This window comes from Silene latifolia, chromosome 5, assembly GCF_048544455.1.
Source record: "Silene latifolia isolate original U9 population chromosome 5, ASM4854445v1, whole genome shotgun sequence".
Classification (NCBI taxonomy): domain Eukaryota; kingdom Viridiplantae; phylum Streptophyta; class Magnoliopsida; order Caryophyllales; family Caryophyllaceae; genus Silene; species Silene latifolia.
The window spans coordinates 32,210,579-32,225,762 of record NC_133530.1 but is presented as its reverse complement, the minus strand read 5'-3'; the positions used below and the strand labels follow the sequence as shown (position 1 = coordinate 32,225,762).

The window sequence follows — 15,184 nt, the reverse complement described above, 5'->3', positions numbered from 1 at the left end:
CCTAGCAAGCAAGGAACAGAAGGCACAACCTTCTTAGTAACAGTAGCATCCTTGGTCAGTATGGATTTGATTGATGGAATAGGCTTAGGCTTATTTTTCTTACAGGTCTTCAGAATATGCCCAAGTTTTCCACATCCAGAACAAAAATGAGGAAGCCATTCATACTCAACTCTCTGAGTGGAGGGACCAAATGGGGTGTTCAAGGCAATTTCCAAAGGTAAGGAGGAGGAAATGCCCACCTCAATCATAACTCTGGCAAAAGAGAGCTTTGCCTTACTGGTTGTTGGTTTATCAGCAAATATAGGTCTTCCTATTTTGCTAGCCATCTTACTAAGCACCTGACTTGACCAAAGGAAGGGATCCAGGTCCGAGAAGAGCACCCAAGTGGGAACAATGGTAACCCTCTCCATTTCAAAGGAAAAATAAGGGGTCCATTGCTTAAGAATGAGAGAATAAGACCCTACTTTCCATGGTCCCTCCCTTAAGACATTGTCCATATCCTCTTTAGATGAGAATCGAAAACTAAACCAACCCTTTTTGTAATACTGAACCACGGGGGAAGCAAGATGAGTCCAATGCTTGGAAACAAACTCAGACATTTGTTTTAGAGTTGGCTTTGAACCAATTAAGTGCCCCATAAGAGTGTGCTTCCATATTTCCAATTCATCAGCAAAATCATCAAGTTCTACATCAATTCCCATGGCAGTCTTACTTTCTTCTTGGAAAAACAGACTCATACTCACTTGATTCTTACGTTTAACAACCTCGGACCATGTAGATTTTGTATTTTGATCCCCAGTTTTATTCGTATCCACAATTAACCCAGATGAGGTTTCAACAATCTTTGATGGAATTGGGTCAGAAACCACAGGATTAACAACATTTTCAGAAGGAATTTCACATGGAAGCACAGATTCAGAAGAAATCACAGTAGTTTCCTCATGTTGCAAAGAAACAGGGGAAACAACATGGATTGAAGAGACTAAATTAGGGGTTGAGTCCGAATTATCACCAGAAATTGACACTGAATTCTTTAACCTAGGACTAGTTCTAGCCAAATAATGAACAGCATCAACAATCAAAGAATTCAACAAAACAGGTTGACGAATTGGGGATTTCAGAGTTTCGTCAACATGATCAAGAACAACAGAATTAAGAGTAAAGTTAATACCAGCAGAAGCAGAAAAAGACGATGAATCCAGAGGAGGTCGACCTTTTGGAGGACGACCACGACTGCGCGCCATGAGAGCTAGATGTTTTTCCGCAACAATGGTGAATTACAGAGCTTTTTACCTAGAGAGAGAAAAACATCTTTCTTAAAGCATAACGCTTATTCTTATTATTATTATTATTATTATTATTATTATTATTATTATTATTATTATTATTATTATTATTATCATCATCATCATCATCATCTTCATTAATTTTATTTATTCTTATTTTTATTATTATTTATAATATTTATAATAATATTATATTATACTTATCATATTTATTTTACTTTAATTATTATTAATATATTTATTATTATATTATATTATTATTATTATTATTAATGTTATTATTTATATTACTAATATATTATTATTATTATTTGATTATTTTTATATATCTTAGATTATTTTTATTATTAAATGATTATTATTATTATTATTATTATTATTATTATTATTATTATTATCTTTTTATTATTATTTCAATTCATTTCATTTCAGTTCAGCTCCAATAAGTTCAGTTTAGTTCAGTTTAATATAGTTCAAAAAATTTCAGTTCAATAGAACAGGGTCTAAAACAGCTGGTTAAGATTGACAAATTTCAAGCAAATTAAATAATTAATGGAGACTCATATATTTAAACTTTATGTGCTAAAGCCGAGCCTATGTGTCGTGTACCAATTTGCTTCAAATATTTTGAAGACAACCTCTGAACACGGGGTTGTTTGATTCAATAGTAAAGTGGAATGAAATATGAATTTGAATGAGCCTATGAATTTGACTGAGTTGGAAGGAGACTTGGTCATATTGGAACACTTTTTTTTGCTGTACATGTATAAAGATGGTTAAAAAAGGATATAAACTGATTTTCCTTCTTCAAATTCATCTGGCTTCTCCAAAGATGGATCATACGAATCCCAGCAACGTATGCTCCTCTCGATTTCGAGTAAAAAAAGTTGAAGCTTACATCTTTCGTATTGCACTTATCTTAGTACTGTTTATTACTCCATTTACAATATCACTCTCCTTCAATTTTACTAGTTTTAGCAAAAACAATCCTGACATTGTCTTGTTGGGCGATTCGTTTATATCAAATGGAATGATCCAGTTAACAAACACATCCCTTCAATGGAGCGCAGGCAGAGCGTACTACTCTCCTCCTATACAACTTTGGAACGAAAGCACTAAAAAAGTCACTGATTTTACCACCCATTTTTCATTCGTCATCTTGTGCAAAAACCCTCCTCAGTGCGGTGACGGTCTTTCTTTTTTCCTTGCACCCGTAAACTCTTCAGTTCCTGACAATTCAACTGGTCCGTATCTCGGGTTAGTTTCAAACCAATCATATAACGATCCAATCAAAAACCACTTTTTAGCTGTCGAGTTCGACACCTACAAAAATCCTTGGGACCCAAGTGATAATCATGTTGGTATAGATGTTAATTCCATAGCTTCAGTAGCTAGTGTCAAATGGAAGAGTAGCATCAAGAATGGATCAACAGCGAATGCTTGGATAGCATATGATTCTTCTACAAAGAATCTCAGTGTTTTCCTAACTTATGCTCCTAACCCTATTTTCAGGGGCAATTCTAGCCTTTCTTATATTATTGACCTTCGCACTTACTTGCCCGAAAATATCCAAGTTGGTTTCTCCGGTTCTGCAGGACCAAATCCCGAGAGTCATAATATTCTTTCTTGGGAGTTCTACACAGCCTTGCCAGACATCTATGATGATGGTGGTCCAGCACATGGGCCTAGTAGCCCAGTACTTAAGAGTAAGACCGCCAAGGTTGGATTAATTGCTGGTGTGGTGGGGGGTATTTTCGTCTTGCTTGTAGTTTCGGGCATACTTTGCTGTTTTTGTAGGCGGAGATGGGCACTGGGTCCGAGAACTAAAAATGATGAAATTTATTTCGGTGAGGACGATGATGATGACTTTGAGAAAGGTACCGGTCCAAGGAGGTTTACGTATGAGGAACTTAGTAAAGCGACCAACAACTTTGCCGCGGAAGGGAAGCTGGGAGAGGGTGGTTTTGGAGGGGTTTACTTTGGTTTGTTGGGTGATCCAAGTAGAGAAATTGCGGTAAAGAGGATCTCAAGTGGATCCAAACAAGGTAAAAAGGAATATGTGTCGGAGGTGAAGACTATCAGCCGATTGAGACATAGGAATTTGGTTCAGCTTCTCGGGTGGTCCCACGATCGAGGGGAATTGCTTCTTGTTTACGAGTTTATGCCCAAGGGTAGTCTTGATTACCATCTTTACGGCAGAGTACAGGTTGCATTGCCATGGACAGTTAGGTACAAAGTTGCCCATGGATTGGCATTGGCCTTGCTGTATCTCCATGAAGAATGGGAACAGTGTGTTGTACATAGAGACATCAAATCTAGTAATGTCATGCTTGATTCCAATTTCAATGCTAAACTCGGAGATTTTGGCCTGGCAAGATCAGTTGATCACGGGTTAACTGAATCACAGACAACCGTTTTAGCCGGTACACTAGGCTACATGGCACCAGAATGTGTCCTTACAGGAAAGGCAAACAAAGAATCTGATGTTTACAGTTTTGGTGTGGTTGCCCTTGAAATCGCATGTGGAAGGCGGCCTGTCAAGTTCAGTGAAGAACCGAGTAAGGTGCTAATGGTAGAATGGGTATGGAGCCTGTACGGGGAAGGTATTCTTCTAGAAGCTGTCGATGAACGACTAGAAGGAGAGTTTGAAACAAAGCAAGTAGAATGCTTAATGGTTGTCGGTCTGTGGTGTTGTCATCCAGACTACCCTCAAAGACCTTCAATTAGACAAGTTATAAATGTTCTAAACAAAGATTCTCCTTTGCCAATTCTACCCTCAAGTTTACCAGTTCCTACCTATTTTGTACCTCCTATAAATATGGAGGTATTCTCCAACGAGTCTTCATCCGCCAACACAGGCAGCACTGCCACCACAAGCTCTTCATCTCAGCCCGTCCTAGCTGCCACTGCCCCTTTGCTGTCTGAGGAAGCCAGTGTGTGATTGTTGAAAGTCAGACATTAATTGGATGAAATTGAGAAGGATAGTTATCCAGGAAATGTTTAGCAACTAGAAAAGTTATAAATGTAGTTCATTTCTCTATTGTAAAAATATAGGAAAGAGGAGGGGGGCCATTATTATTGAGTGTGAATGATCAAATTGTTCATCAAGTTCATTCTCAAAATAGAAAAGACAACAATTGACTGAGACACCCAAAAATGGAAAAGAGCAACAAATGAGCAAATGTAAATACTTAGTTGAGTTGCTAATTATGGATAATGCATTTTCTTGTAATTTCATTACATGGATAAGAAGGTTGCATAAATCGACCCTATTACCCCAGAACCAACAGCCACACTAGTATTGCTGTTATCGTAGATCACATGTAACAAAGAAACAATACATAATTTCCAATCTAACAAAGAATACAGCAATGAACAATTGACTGAGAGGACAATTTACAGCACCATCCTATGAATCAAAATATTTGAATTCAATTGAAAAAGATATATGATACTTTTTGGAAAAGTGGAATTCAATTTACAGGACCGATAAACAAACAACTACAAATCCTTGTGCATACCATCCCAAACTGTAAACCAATATAGGTCTATATCCAAAAGTGGAGACCCAGGTGTTGGAGGCCTTGCCGGGGAACATGAACATCCCGCAAATAAGTCAATGTCAAACTCGACAAGTTTTATAGGAGTCGTCTCAAACGAGTCTCAAACTTGACAGGCGGGGAACATTGTGGAAGTATGTCCTTGATCATACATTTATCGGCACACTCGATACAACATTTATCATGATTGTGCAGTAATCCTTCCTCCTTGACTTAATCGTAATTCTCTCGTTTCGGGTGACTCACAGCAGCAGATACATTATTATCGACTGAATTCTTCTTAGACGGCTTGTCAAGAGGGCGTGGCCTTACTGTGGTGGTCAGATCCCCAAGAGGTTTCCGCACAACCTTCACATTCATCTGGATGGATCAAGATTTATTAGTATTATAATAAATTCACCTTCTTAAATCAAATCAATAGGCTACCACCAAATTCAATCACATCAATCAATAAAACCCTAAATCCGCAACAACTCATCTAAAACATCAAATATTTCCTAACAAAATAACAACATCAACCTAGAAATTAAATTCTAAACATCAGATTAAACCCAGAAATCTTCTTTACAATTTACGAAAAGGAAGAATACGAAAAAGAGACGAAATTACCTTATCTTTCACATTCGCAGATGCCTTCTTCTTTGCAACGGTCACATTCATCTCTATTATTATAAACAAGTTTAATTAACTTTAATTGAAATTGAAAAGAGAGTGAGACGAAATTAGGGTTGCTTGATTTCAGGAATTTGGGTATTTTTCTTATGGAATTGAGAATTGTGAGGAGCGTTTAATTAGTTTTGGTGTATTTATACAAGGAGAATGTTTTATACACGGGAGTATATTTTAGCGCGGTTTAACGTCTCTTTCCCCCTCTCTAGCACAAACGTCGGTTGCAAATCACAAATGGTCATTTGACTCGGGTTAATTCGGATTAGTCACACATTTTAGATTGGGTCGGGTTATTTTAGGTTTTGAGTTAGTTTCTGATATTAAGTTGTCGGTTTATTTTTGAGCTTTTTCGAATCGGGTAGTTTTTGGGTATGGGTTATTTTGTGTCGAGTCAATATTAACACACTTTAAGTAGTATTAATGTGATACACAAAAAATGTCTTAAAATTAATTATTTATTATGTAGCATTGCAACTTGCAAGTTGCAACTAGGGGTTATAATGAGACGACACAGCTCGCGAGCAATGCGAGATCGGCTCGGTCAAAGTTCGGCTCGGGCTCGACTCGAGAGTTTAACGAGTCAAGTCGAGCAAACGTTGGTTCGACTCGATAAGCCTGTGAGCGGCTCAAACTTGTGTGATTAGATAAGATATTGCTTATATTTTATATTATCATGATTATATTTTTGTATTCACACACTAGGTAGCACCGACACAGACACGTGACACGGCATCCCATGAAATTTAGGACACGGGACACGTTATTTAAATTTAATAAAAAATATATTTTGTAGTTATATATGTGTGATTTTATTTTTGAAAAAGTATTTGATATTAAATTTAAATAAATGAAGGTAAAATTTGAAGTTAAATTTAACTTATTCTCATTTCTAAAACCAAAAACCAACTTATAATCAATCTATTTCGACATCTCATTACTTGTCTAAAGAACATCATTTGCCCACCAAATTCAACCATATAACAATTCACGTCATTTACCTTAAATTCAACTTTCCGTTTGAAGGTGTGTCCAAATACCATGGACACGGCTCAAAATACCAAGGACACGCGTCGAACACGTGCCCAAATAAAAGATGAAAGTTAGACACGGCTTTACAGGTGTCCGATACGTTTTGACGTGTGTCCAACGAGTGTCGTGTCCGACACGGGTGTCCGAACGGGAACACCGATTATGAGGAGTGTCCGTGCAACCTAGTTCACACATATCAAATGTCTCACTGAGTTGCCAAATATTTTTACATAAACTTCTAGCCTTGTTATTGAAAATATTTGAAGAAAAAAATCAAAAAAAATAACAATAATATATAGACTCGATTTGAGATCGAGCTCGCGAGCTTGATAACGAGCACATTTTTTTCGAGTTAAGGTAAGCTCAAATTGCGACTTGAGCTCGAGTTTTGTTCTTGAGCTCGAGTTTTGTTCTTGAGCTCGGGCTCGGCTCGTTAACACCCTTAGTTGCAGCAACCAATGAACTGTTTCATATAATTGTAGTTTACTTCGTATCATTTTGAATTGGGTCATTTACAAGTCGAGTGGTTTTGGGTCAGGTCACCCCAAGTAGGTCAACATTCTCATTTAGTCAATCAATTAATCGGGTCGGGGTCAGGTTGAATCAATTTTAGTTACAGGTCATAATTGGGTAAGACAGTTTCGTCACTTTCAGATCTCAGGTAATTCTTATCGGATCACAAGGCCGATTTCTCTCCGTTCATCATCGAAGGCCTCATTAAAAAGTCAAATAGCTTGATGAAGGCCTTTTACAAGAAGCAATACCTAGACATGATTAACAAATTGATATCCATACATATAAATTGAAGCTAGCGCATACAAATAAATATCAATAGCTAGTGCGTACAAATCTGCAAGGAAAATAATTACCCTTGGAGCTGGAAACACACACTCCCTCCATTCCGGACCGTTCGGTTAAATTTTATACGGTTGATAACGGGAACGTATGAAATTCAACCGAACGGAGGAAGTATTAAACATCAGGCAACCTTTGACATTCAACCATTTTAGAAATGACTTTATTTGACATTAAATCGAGTAATGTCATGCTTGATTCCAATTTCAATGCTAAACTTGGAGATTTTGGGCTAGCAAGATTAGTTAATCACAGCTTAGGTGGATCACAGACATTGCCCCAGAATGTCTCATCACAGGAAAGGCAAACAAACAATCTGATGTTTACAGTTTCGGAGTGGTTACCCTTGAAATCGCATGTGGAAGGCGGCCTGTCGAGTCCAATGAAGAACCGAGTAAGGTGCAAATGATAGAATGGGTATGGAGCATGTACGGGAAAGGTATTCTTCTAGAAGCTGTTGATGAACGACTAGAAGGAGAGTTTGATACAAAGCAAGTAGAATGCTTAATGGTGGTGGGTTTGTGGTGTTGTCATCATGACTATAACCAAAGACCTTCCATTAGACAAGTTCTAAATGTTCTACACAAGGATTCTCCTTTGCCAATTTTACCCTCAAAAGTTACCACTTCCTATTTATTTTGCGCCTCCTATGAATATGGATGTGTTCTCCATCGACTCCTCATCCGCGTACACAGGGAGCACTGACACCACAGGCTCTTCATCTCGGTCGGCCGTACCTGGCACTGCCCCTTTGCTGTCTCAGAAAGCCAGTGTGTGATTGTTGAGTCGATTATTAATTGGGAATGCTACTTCTATTATTATCATTTACTTTAATTAACGATTGATAACTTAAGTAGTGGATGAAATTTAAAAGGATTGTCATCCAGGAAATGTTTAGCAAATAAAAAAGTTATAAATATAGTTCTTTCCTATTGTAGAAATATGACAAAAGAAAATACGAGTGAATAAGTTGAAGAATAAAAGGAGTAACATATGTAATTTTCTCCTCAATATATATACTCCGTATTATTTAGGGTGTTGATTCTCGCAGTACGCATTTTACTCATCTCAGTACACTATTGACAATTATACCCCTTATATTTCACTCTCCCATTCTCTCTCTTATTTCTCTCTAATTTTCCTCTAATGTACTACATTGATAAATTATTTGATAAAATCAAATAATTATATAATGTTTTGATAAATTATGTACTTCCTTGATAAATTACTTTTACAAACACATGTACCTATTCATAAGCATACTACGTACTACATTTGGGGGAAAAAAAGTTAGAACAATCTAACCAATTGCCAAGTACAAATACTACATTTAAAATAAAAAAATTCCAAATTGTACTACGCAACTTCGCAGGTGGCTAATCCTGCTACCTTTCTATACTACTAACCACCAACAATAATTGGAACACCATCACATGCGGCCACCGGCGTCGACTACCGACAAATGCCGCCGGCCAACCAAACCAGCACCATCACCACCGTCGCCAGATTTGTGTATCCCCACGAACCCGCCAACACTTTCCCTCCCACAACTCCGCAAGTGCCTCTCGTTCTTTTCGCAGGCTGTCGAACAAATTCCGGCGACCACCTGCGTCCTTCTCGCTTGCGGCGCCTGCCCTTATTGCCGGCGACATCCGACTACACTAATATTTCCACCATCCCACACCTATTAACAATAATCAATTTGAATATAAACCGTAATTAAAATAAGATACAAAACTAAACAAAGAATCAATTTAATTTGTATAATGAATTAAATATATGTTCTATATTCGAATAATCATTCATAATAATTGAATAATTTGAAAGGGGTTAAAAGAAGTTAAGATGTAACAAGAAAGAAAAAGGGAGAGAGAATTAGATTGATGATTTTCAGTGAAGGGTAGATAACTGGAAAGTTTGGTGCATAAAAGTACAGAAAGTAAAATGTGTACTGCGAAAATAAACTACGATTATTTATATTCAGATGAGTTAGTAATTTGTAAATTCTAACTCCTACGGTGATGATCATGATCCTCCTCCTTTTCTAGCTTGTTTATTTACATTGCTTGGTTCACTTGTTCTATTATTTGTTGTTGTAAAATGGTTGCTAAATTAAGATATTTATAACGATTCAAGAATTACATTATAAAAAACGACTCGAGACCAAATGTAAATAATTATTTCAGTTACTAGTTATGGACGCATAACAAACCTTTTCTTGTAATTTCATTACATGGATAAGGTTGCATAAATCGACCCTATTACACCACAACCAACAGCCACGCTAGTATTGCTGTGATCGTAGATCACGTGTATTTACATCAAACCAAGAAACAATATATATTTTCCAATCTAACAAAGAATACAGCAATGAACAATTCAATGAGAACAATTTACAGCACCATCCTATGAATCAAGCCAAGTATCATGGACGCACCACAGAGTTTATACACCTTGTTGAAACTGGCCGCATAACTGAAAGAAGTCCCCAAATTTTAGAAGCCTTTCCAAGTTGCGAGAATTTCTTGAAAGACCTCAGTAATCAAATCTCTATCAGCACACTGTAGGAACACATTGAAGTCATCACGTATGTCGTATATCTTACCAAACTTGACCAAATACTTCAGACAGTTATCCTTAAGTTCAGGAAGCTGATACAAGGCTGCATTCTGCAGCCTCTCAAGGACATTCTTGGCATCAATGTCCTCAAGGAGGCTTTCATGGCATGCCTCCTTGAGGTCGGAAACATCATACTTGTCAGCAGCGTGCAGAAGAGCAAGGCGGTGGGACTTGAAATCATTAGGGTCAATAGTGCCATACATGTAGCTTAGGAAAGCTTGGCATGACTCCACTGACATGTCTGAAATGTTGATGGTAGAGTACTCCTTCTCTTGGAGGTCGTGGGCGAACATGGTCTGGAAGACTGGTGACCGTGCTGCCAGAACCGCTCTATGGGCCCCAACTGACCCGTCTGACGTGTTGATCGTGATGTCGGTGTAGATGCCCTTGGTCAGCATGTGGTTAAGGCAATTGAGGGCTGTAGTATTAGATCTTTTCTGGGTTTGTCCTTCAGCCCAAATCGAGTAAGGCTCTCCGCCCTGTTATCATATTACTTGTTTTAGATAGATTTCGAGGCATTTCACCACACAGTTCAATAACTTTAGCTTGACTAGTGGCGGAACCATGATTTTTAATAAGGGAACACAAAATTTAAGAGGACGAGCTAATATTGCAATAATGTAAACTAAGAAGAAAAATAGAAATACATTAGGCAACCACCACATACTACACTACCAAATAGGTTTCGAACCCAAGACCAAGAAACGGAATATTGAACCCTCTTATGGGTGGGAGTTGGTCTCCCTTAAGGCAGGCCATTTTGGTCTTTTTCAAAAAGACGGGATTTTGAGACCATTTTACAGTCAAATGTGACCACTTTTTGGAAAACAAGTGTATAAGCCATAAAATTATTTGGACCATTGTGGTTACATTTAACCAAAAAAAATGGTCATCAAATCCCGTCTTTTTGAAAAGACGAAAATGATACGTCTGAAACAACAATTTGTGTATGGAGTTGACGCGTACTTGTGGAGGAACAGTCTTTAAGTCAAGAAATTCAACATCAATGATGAATTTTCCTCCAAGAAGCTGAAGATCAAGTGGCCAAACAAAGTCGTCGGCACTCTTGAGTTGTTGATCTTTTATTTCTGCACAAATTTATTACACTTTTGAAAATGACAAGCAATAATAAAATCGAGTTACATGTAATTAGAGACGAATGTATGGATCGTAACACGCCAAATCATCGTATTTTATCATTTCATGAGTATATTATTTAGAAGTATGGGTTTGTATATCAATGATAACTACAATCCATATAATGTGGGGACTCACAAGAATTTAGTCTATTGTCCCATAACATAAACATTTAGGATACTACCAAAAAAGTATTTCCATCCAAAAAAAATAATAATAATTTGGCTTACCTCCTCTTTTTTGTCTTATGCACAAACAAGGTTTAATCTAATTATAATTTTCCGCTTTGTGACGGAAATGTAAAATAATATCTAAGATATTTGAGATAGTCAAATAAGGAAAACGTTAAAAAAGTGACTGAGACGGAGGAGGTACCGGGATGGACAAGGGGCTTGCGGTCACCGATGGAAGATAAGACACGGATGATGAAAGATGCAATTGGCGGATTTTCTTTACTCAGTTTGGAAATTTCCGGATATAGCTTGATCATCAACACCCTATTTTTCTCCAGAACCAAATGCCTTAAAAAAACAAACAGCCATCAATTGAGAAAATTCAAATCACAATCAACAAGGCTACAAGAGAATCTACTGTAAATCATCTGACTATTAGAATTACTCGCTCCGTCCCAATCATTTTTTTACTTTTGTTATTCTTGGTGAGAATTATTTTAATTAAAAGTAAATAAATGATTGGGACGAGGGAGGGAGTATCACATAGACACATACATACCACTATCGACTGTCACTTCATGACTGCTTCATCACACGTTCACACATACACGACTCATAATTCGAAATGGCGATTTGGAAACTGGGAGTCCTCAATTACAATGATAGGACACCAAATAGAAGGGTAGGGCCGCTGTCAGATGTACGATATCTTACCCTATGTGAACGTTCCGAAAATACTATTTTCAAAAGTTTAGTGACGACAGCCGGAGAAAAAAAAAAGTAGGAAGAGTAGTTAACATACCAGTTCCAAAGGCCAATCTTAAAAGGATCAGAGCGACGAAAGGAGCAAGAAGAGAGATTGTCGATTCGCCATTGAGCAAGACGAGAAGTAGTTTCAACCTTATAATAACTAGAATCTTTCATCCTCCTATACCACCTATGTAACAACAAATTTCCTGCAGTAGACGAACCAATGACTCCTGTAATGTCATTGATACAATCAAATATCCCAACTCCCCCTGCTTTTACCACCTTTCTACTGTTCTCCCCCTGATCTCCTACTTCTTCTGCCACCTCCACCGCTCTATATACACATCTAACAACAATATACCACAACCCGTGACACTTCAGTCGTGAAAAATGATTTGGGGTCGACTGACATCAGACATAAAACCATAATTATGTAAGCAGTAATGGGTTGATTTAGTTGTAAGATATTATATGATGATGGAAGAGGTATTTAGATAGTAAGAGGTTGGAGATTCTATAAAGTATTATGTAAGGCTAAGATTCCATGAAAGGCACATAATATATACAAAGTACCCATACCGTCTTAATCATTTGCTTACGTTTGATTAAAAGACTCACCCGTAAAGAATATAAAAGGAAAATAAATGATTCGGACGGAAGGAGCAGTAGATTAATTTAGGAGTATGGTGGCCCAATATGGGCAGCAGGATGGTTTCCTGCACGCAATGAATTATTGGTAGCAATGACTAAATATCATGCTTTACGTTAATGATAGTGAAAGCTTTTACTTAAAGAACTGAGCTCTGTTCAACAAGGGAAATCATGGGAATTTCCATTTATTTTTATTACTAATAATAATATTACTATTATTTCAATAATTCTAGTTATAGATTTTAATAAGGTTGTTGATTGCTGGGTTCCACATATAAAACGAACGCACTATGAAATGGTCATTAAAAGCATTTTAAATTTTCAATGGCTGGACTCCTCTTCATAAGTCTTCTTTCTTAATTGTTTTTTTGTTGTAAACGGAGCTACAGTGGCGATTTTGATGGTGACGGAGTTTGAACCCAGGTATAAGTATCATCTTTCATGACTTTACCAACTAAATTGGTTAACATATGCTGTTTTTTTTTTCTTAATTGCAAGGAAAATATGAGCATATTTTATTATTTAATAAAAACATTATTTGTTTAGGGTATATAACGTATTATCACTTATATTAGCCAATTTTAAAAGTAGTGATATTCTACATCCATATGCTAAGTATAGTATAAGACCATTTACGTTTAAGAAACATACATTAGAAACAAAATATGAGCATTTTCAATGCTCAATTAAAGTGATGTGCATTAAACAGTTAAATGGGCTTTGTTTCGTATGGTATAAGTTTAAGTAATATCGCAATGTTCATAATGTTAATCTTTGATAAAAAGGCATTAGAAAATAATATACCTCTAATATTAATACTCCTTTCATCCGAGCATTTGTGCTTAAACTAATAATCCTTTTTGAGTGTTAGAAAATAGGAGGCAAAGAATTTTGTTTTACAAACCTTTGAAGCAAAGTATCAATACTTATTTTATTCGAACATTGGTGCTTGCTTTCTTTCTAACTAGCGTGATCCAGAAGTATGGTCAATAAAGAAGAAATATGATTATCAGATTATGCATGTATGTATGTCTGTGCTAACAAACAATCACACCATCCTCTAATTAACTAATCCGAATCAACACACAGCTTTTACCAGTTTTGTTGGCAACAATTTAAAAATCACAATTTTTGGCTTAAGACAATTCAAATAATATACTCCCTCCAATTTCCTATTATCTTCCCTCTTTCCTTTTTCACACAAGTTTGATTATCTTCCCTCTTTCCTTTTTTGGTAAATTTCATTCATTTTTTATAATTTTTCTCTCCTAAAAAATCAACAACTTTCATTACTTTATCTATTCTTTATTCATCATTTATTCTTTATTATTTTCTCTCACCTATAAATTTCACAACTTACAATACTTTATTCTACTTTATTCCTTCTTTCTTCCCCTTTCTTAATTTTTGTACCAAAAGAAAGGGGAAGATATAAGGAAATAGGAGGGAGTAAATGAGATAAAAGCAAATTGCATAGGGTATCTTAATATCTTATATACTCAGGTGGGGTGATATTTGACTCGTTTTAATATTAAGATGAGTTATTCCGTTTTTAAGGGAGACTAACTGGTAAGTGTAGAATTAGTCTAGTTTTATTAATAAAAAAAGAAAGCAAAGGAAGTGGTTTAGCGAGTGCGAGTGAAAGAGGTGATCGGAATATAGGCGCAAATCAAACGCCATATATGCTCCGCGGATCTCCGATCGGGAAACCACATATAATAATAATAATAATAATAATAATAATAATAATAATAATAATAATAATAATAATAATAATAATATATACCACCCTTTCCACAGTTTTGTCGAATCTATGGAACCAATTTATGTTATTCTATCATTTAAATTCCAATAAATGAATGGAAAATTATTTGGTTAAACTTTTGCTTGTCACAAATTCTCACTTGAAACAGAAATATCTGGTTTAAGCTTAAGACGGGTTGAATACTAACCGACTTGTATAAACAAGACAAACATCTTGTTATCTCTCAAACATTTTCCTTCTGCCTTATTTAAAGTATTTGAGTCGTTTTACCTTGAATATAGATACATCCGTCTTAAGAGATACTACTTGTTGGTGCCTTTTGACCAATTTTCCATGAGGGGAAATTTAAGATTTAATTAGCAGTAGTGTATGAACATTAGTACTAACGTATCTCTTTACTACGTTTATAAACGTCAGATATCATATGATGGTTGGAGAGTAGTTGTATCAGTTTGACTTGTAATTGAGGGATTTGCTCAGGTAGTGCACAAGTGTCTCTAATCTCTATGCGTCGTTAAACTTAGGTAACCACATCTTTCGCTCTTGACCATCCCTAGAAAATGACCCGATATCCAACCAGATTGCAACACCTAAAATGGCCCATTTAAACACTTCTATGTCCTTGTTCATAATCACAAATAATTAGTATTACAGTATCTTACTAAAAACAGTCATATCATAAGACTAACG

The 15,184-nt window shown here is 36.3% G+C and overlaps 2 protein-coding genes across 2 annotated transcripts; one reads left to right on the top strand and one right to left on the bottom strand.

Moving 5' to 3' along the window:
- Positions 1–2,071: 2,071 nt before the first annotated feature.
- Positions 2,072–4,575, top strand: LOC141657202 (L-type lectin-domain containing receptor kinase IX.1-like). The gene has a single exon (XM_074464354.1). The coding sequence runs from the start codon at positions 2,119–2,121 to the stop codon at positions 4,225–4,227; it is 2,109 nt and encodes a 702-aa protein (XP_074320455.1). The 5' UTR covers positions 2,072–2,118; the 3' UTR covers positions 4,228–4,575.
- A 5,025-nt stretch (positions 4,576–9,600) lies between these two features.
- Positions 9,601–12,800, bottom strand: LOC141657201 (BTB/POZ domain-containing protein At1g55760-like). The gene is made up of 4 exons (XM_074464353.1): positions 12,131–12,800; positions 11,531–11,676; positions 10,985–11,106; positions 9,601–10,497 (listed from the first exon to the last, which is right to left on the bottom strand). Exons 1-4 carry the CDS (start codon positions 12,250–12,252, stop codon positions 9,895–9,897), a joined length of 993 nt encoding a protein of 330 aa, XP_074320454.1. The 5' UTR covers positions 12,253–12,800; the 3' UTR covers positions 9,601–9,894.
- Positions 12,801–15,184: the final 2,384 nt, after the last annotated feature.

Coding starts and splice junctions, on each gene's coding strand:
- LOC141657202 (XM_074464354.1), top strand. CDS start 2,119: ATGGATCATACGAATCCCAGCAACGTATGCTCCTCTCGATTTCGAGTA.
- LOC141657201 (XM_074464353.1), bottom strand. CDS start 12,252: ATGAAAGATTCTAGTTATTATAAGGTTGAAACTACTTCTCGTCTTGCT. Junction 11,677..12,130: donor AAGATTGGCCTTTGGAACTG/GTATGTTAACTA, acceptor TGTTTTTTTAAG/GCATTTGGTTCTGGAGAAAA. Junction 11,107..11,530: donor CAAGCCCCTTGTCCATCCCG/GTACCTCCTCCG, acceptor AAATTTGTGCAG/AAATAAAAGATCAACAACTC.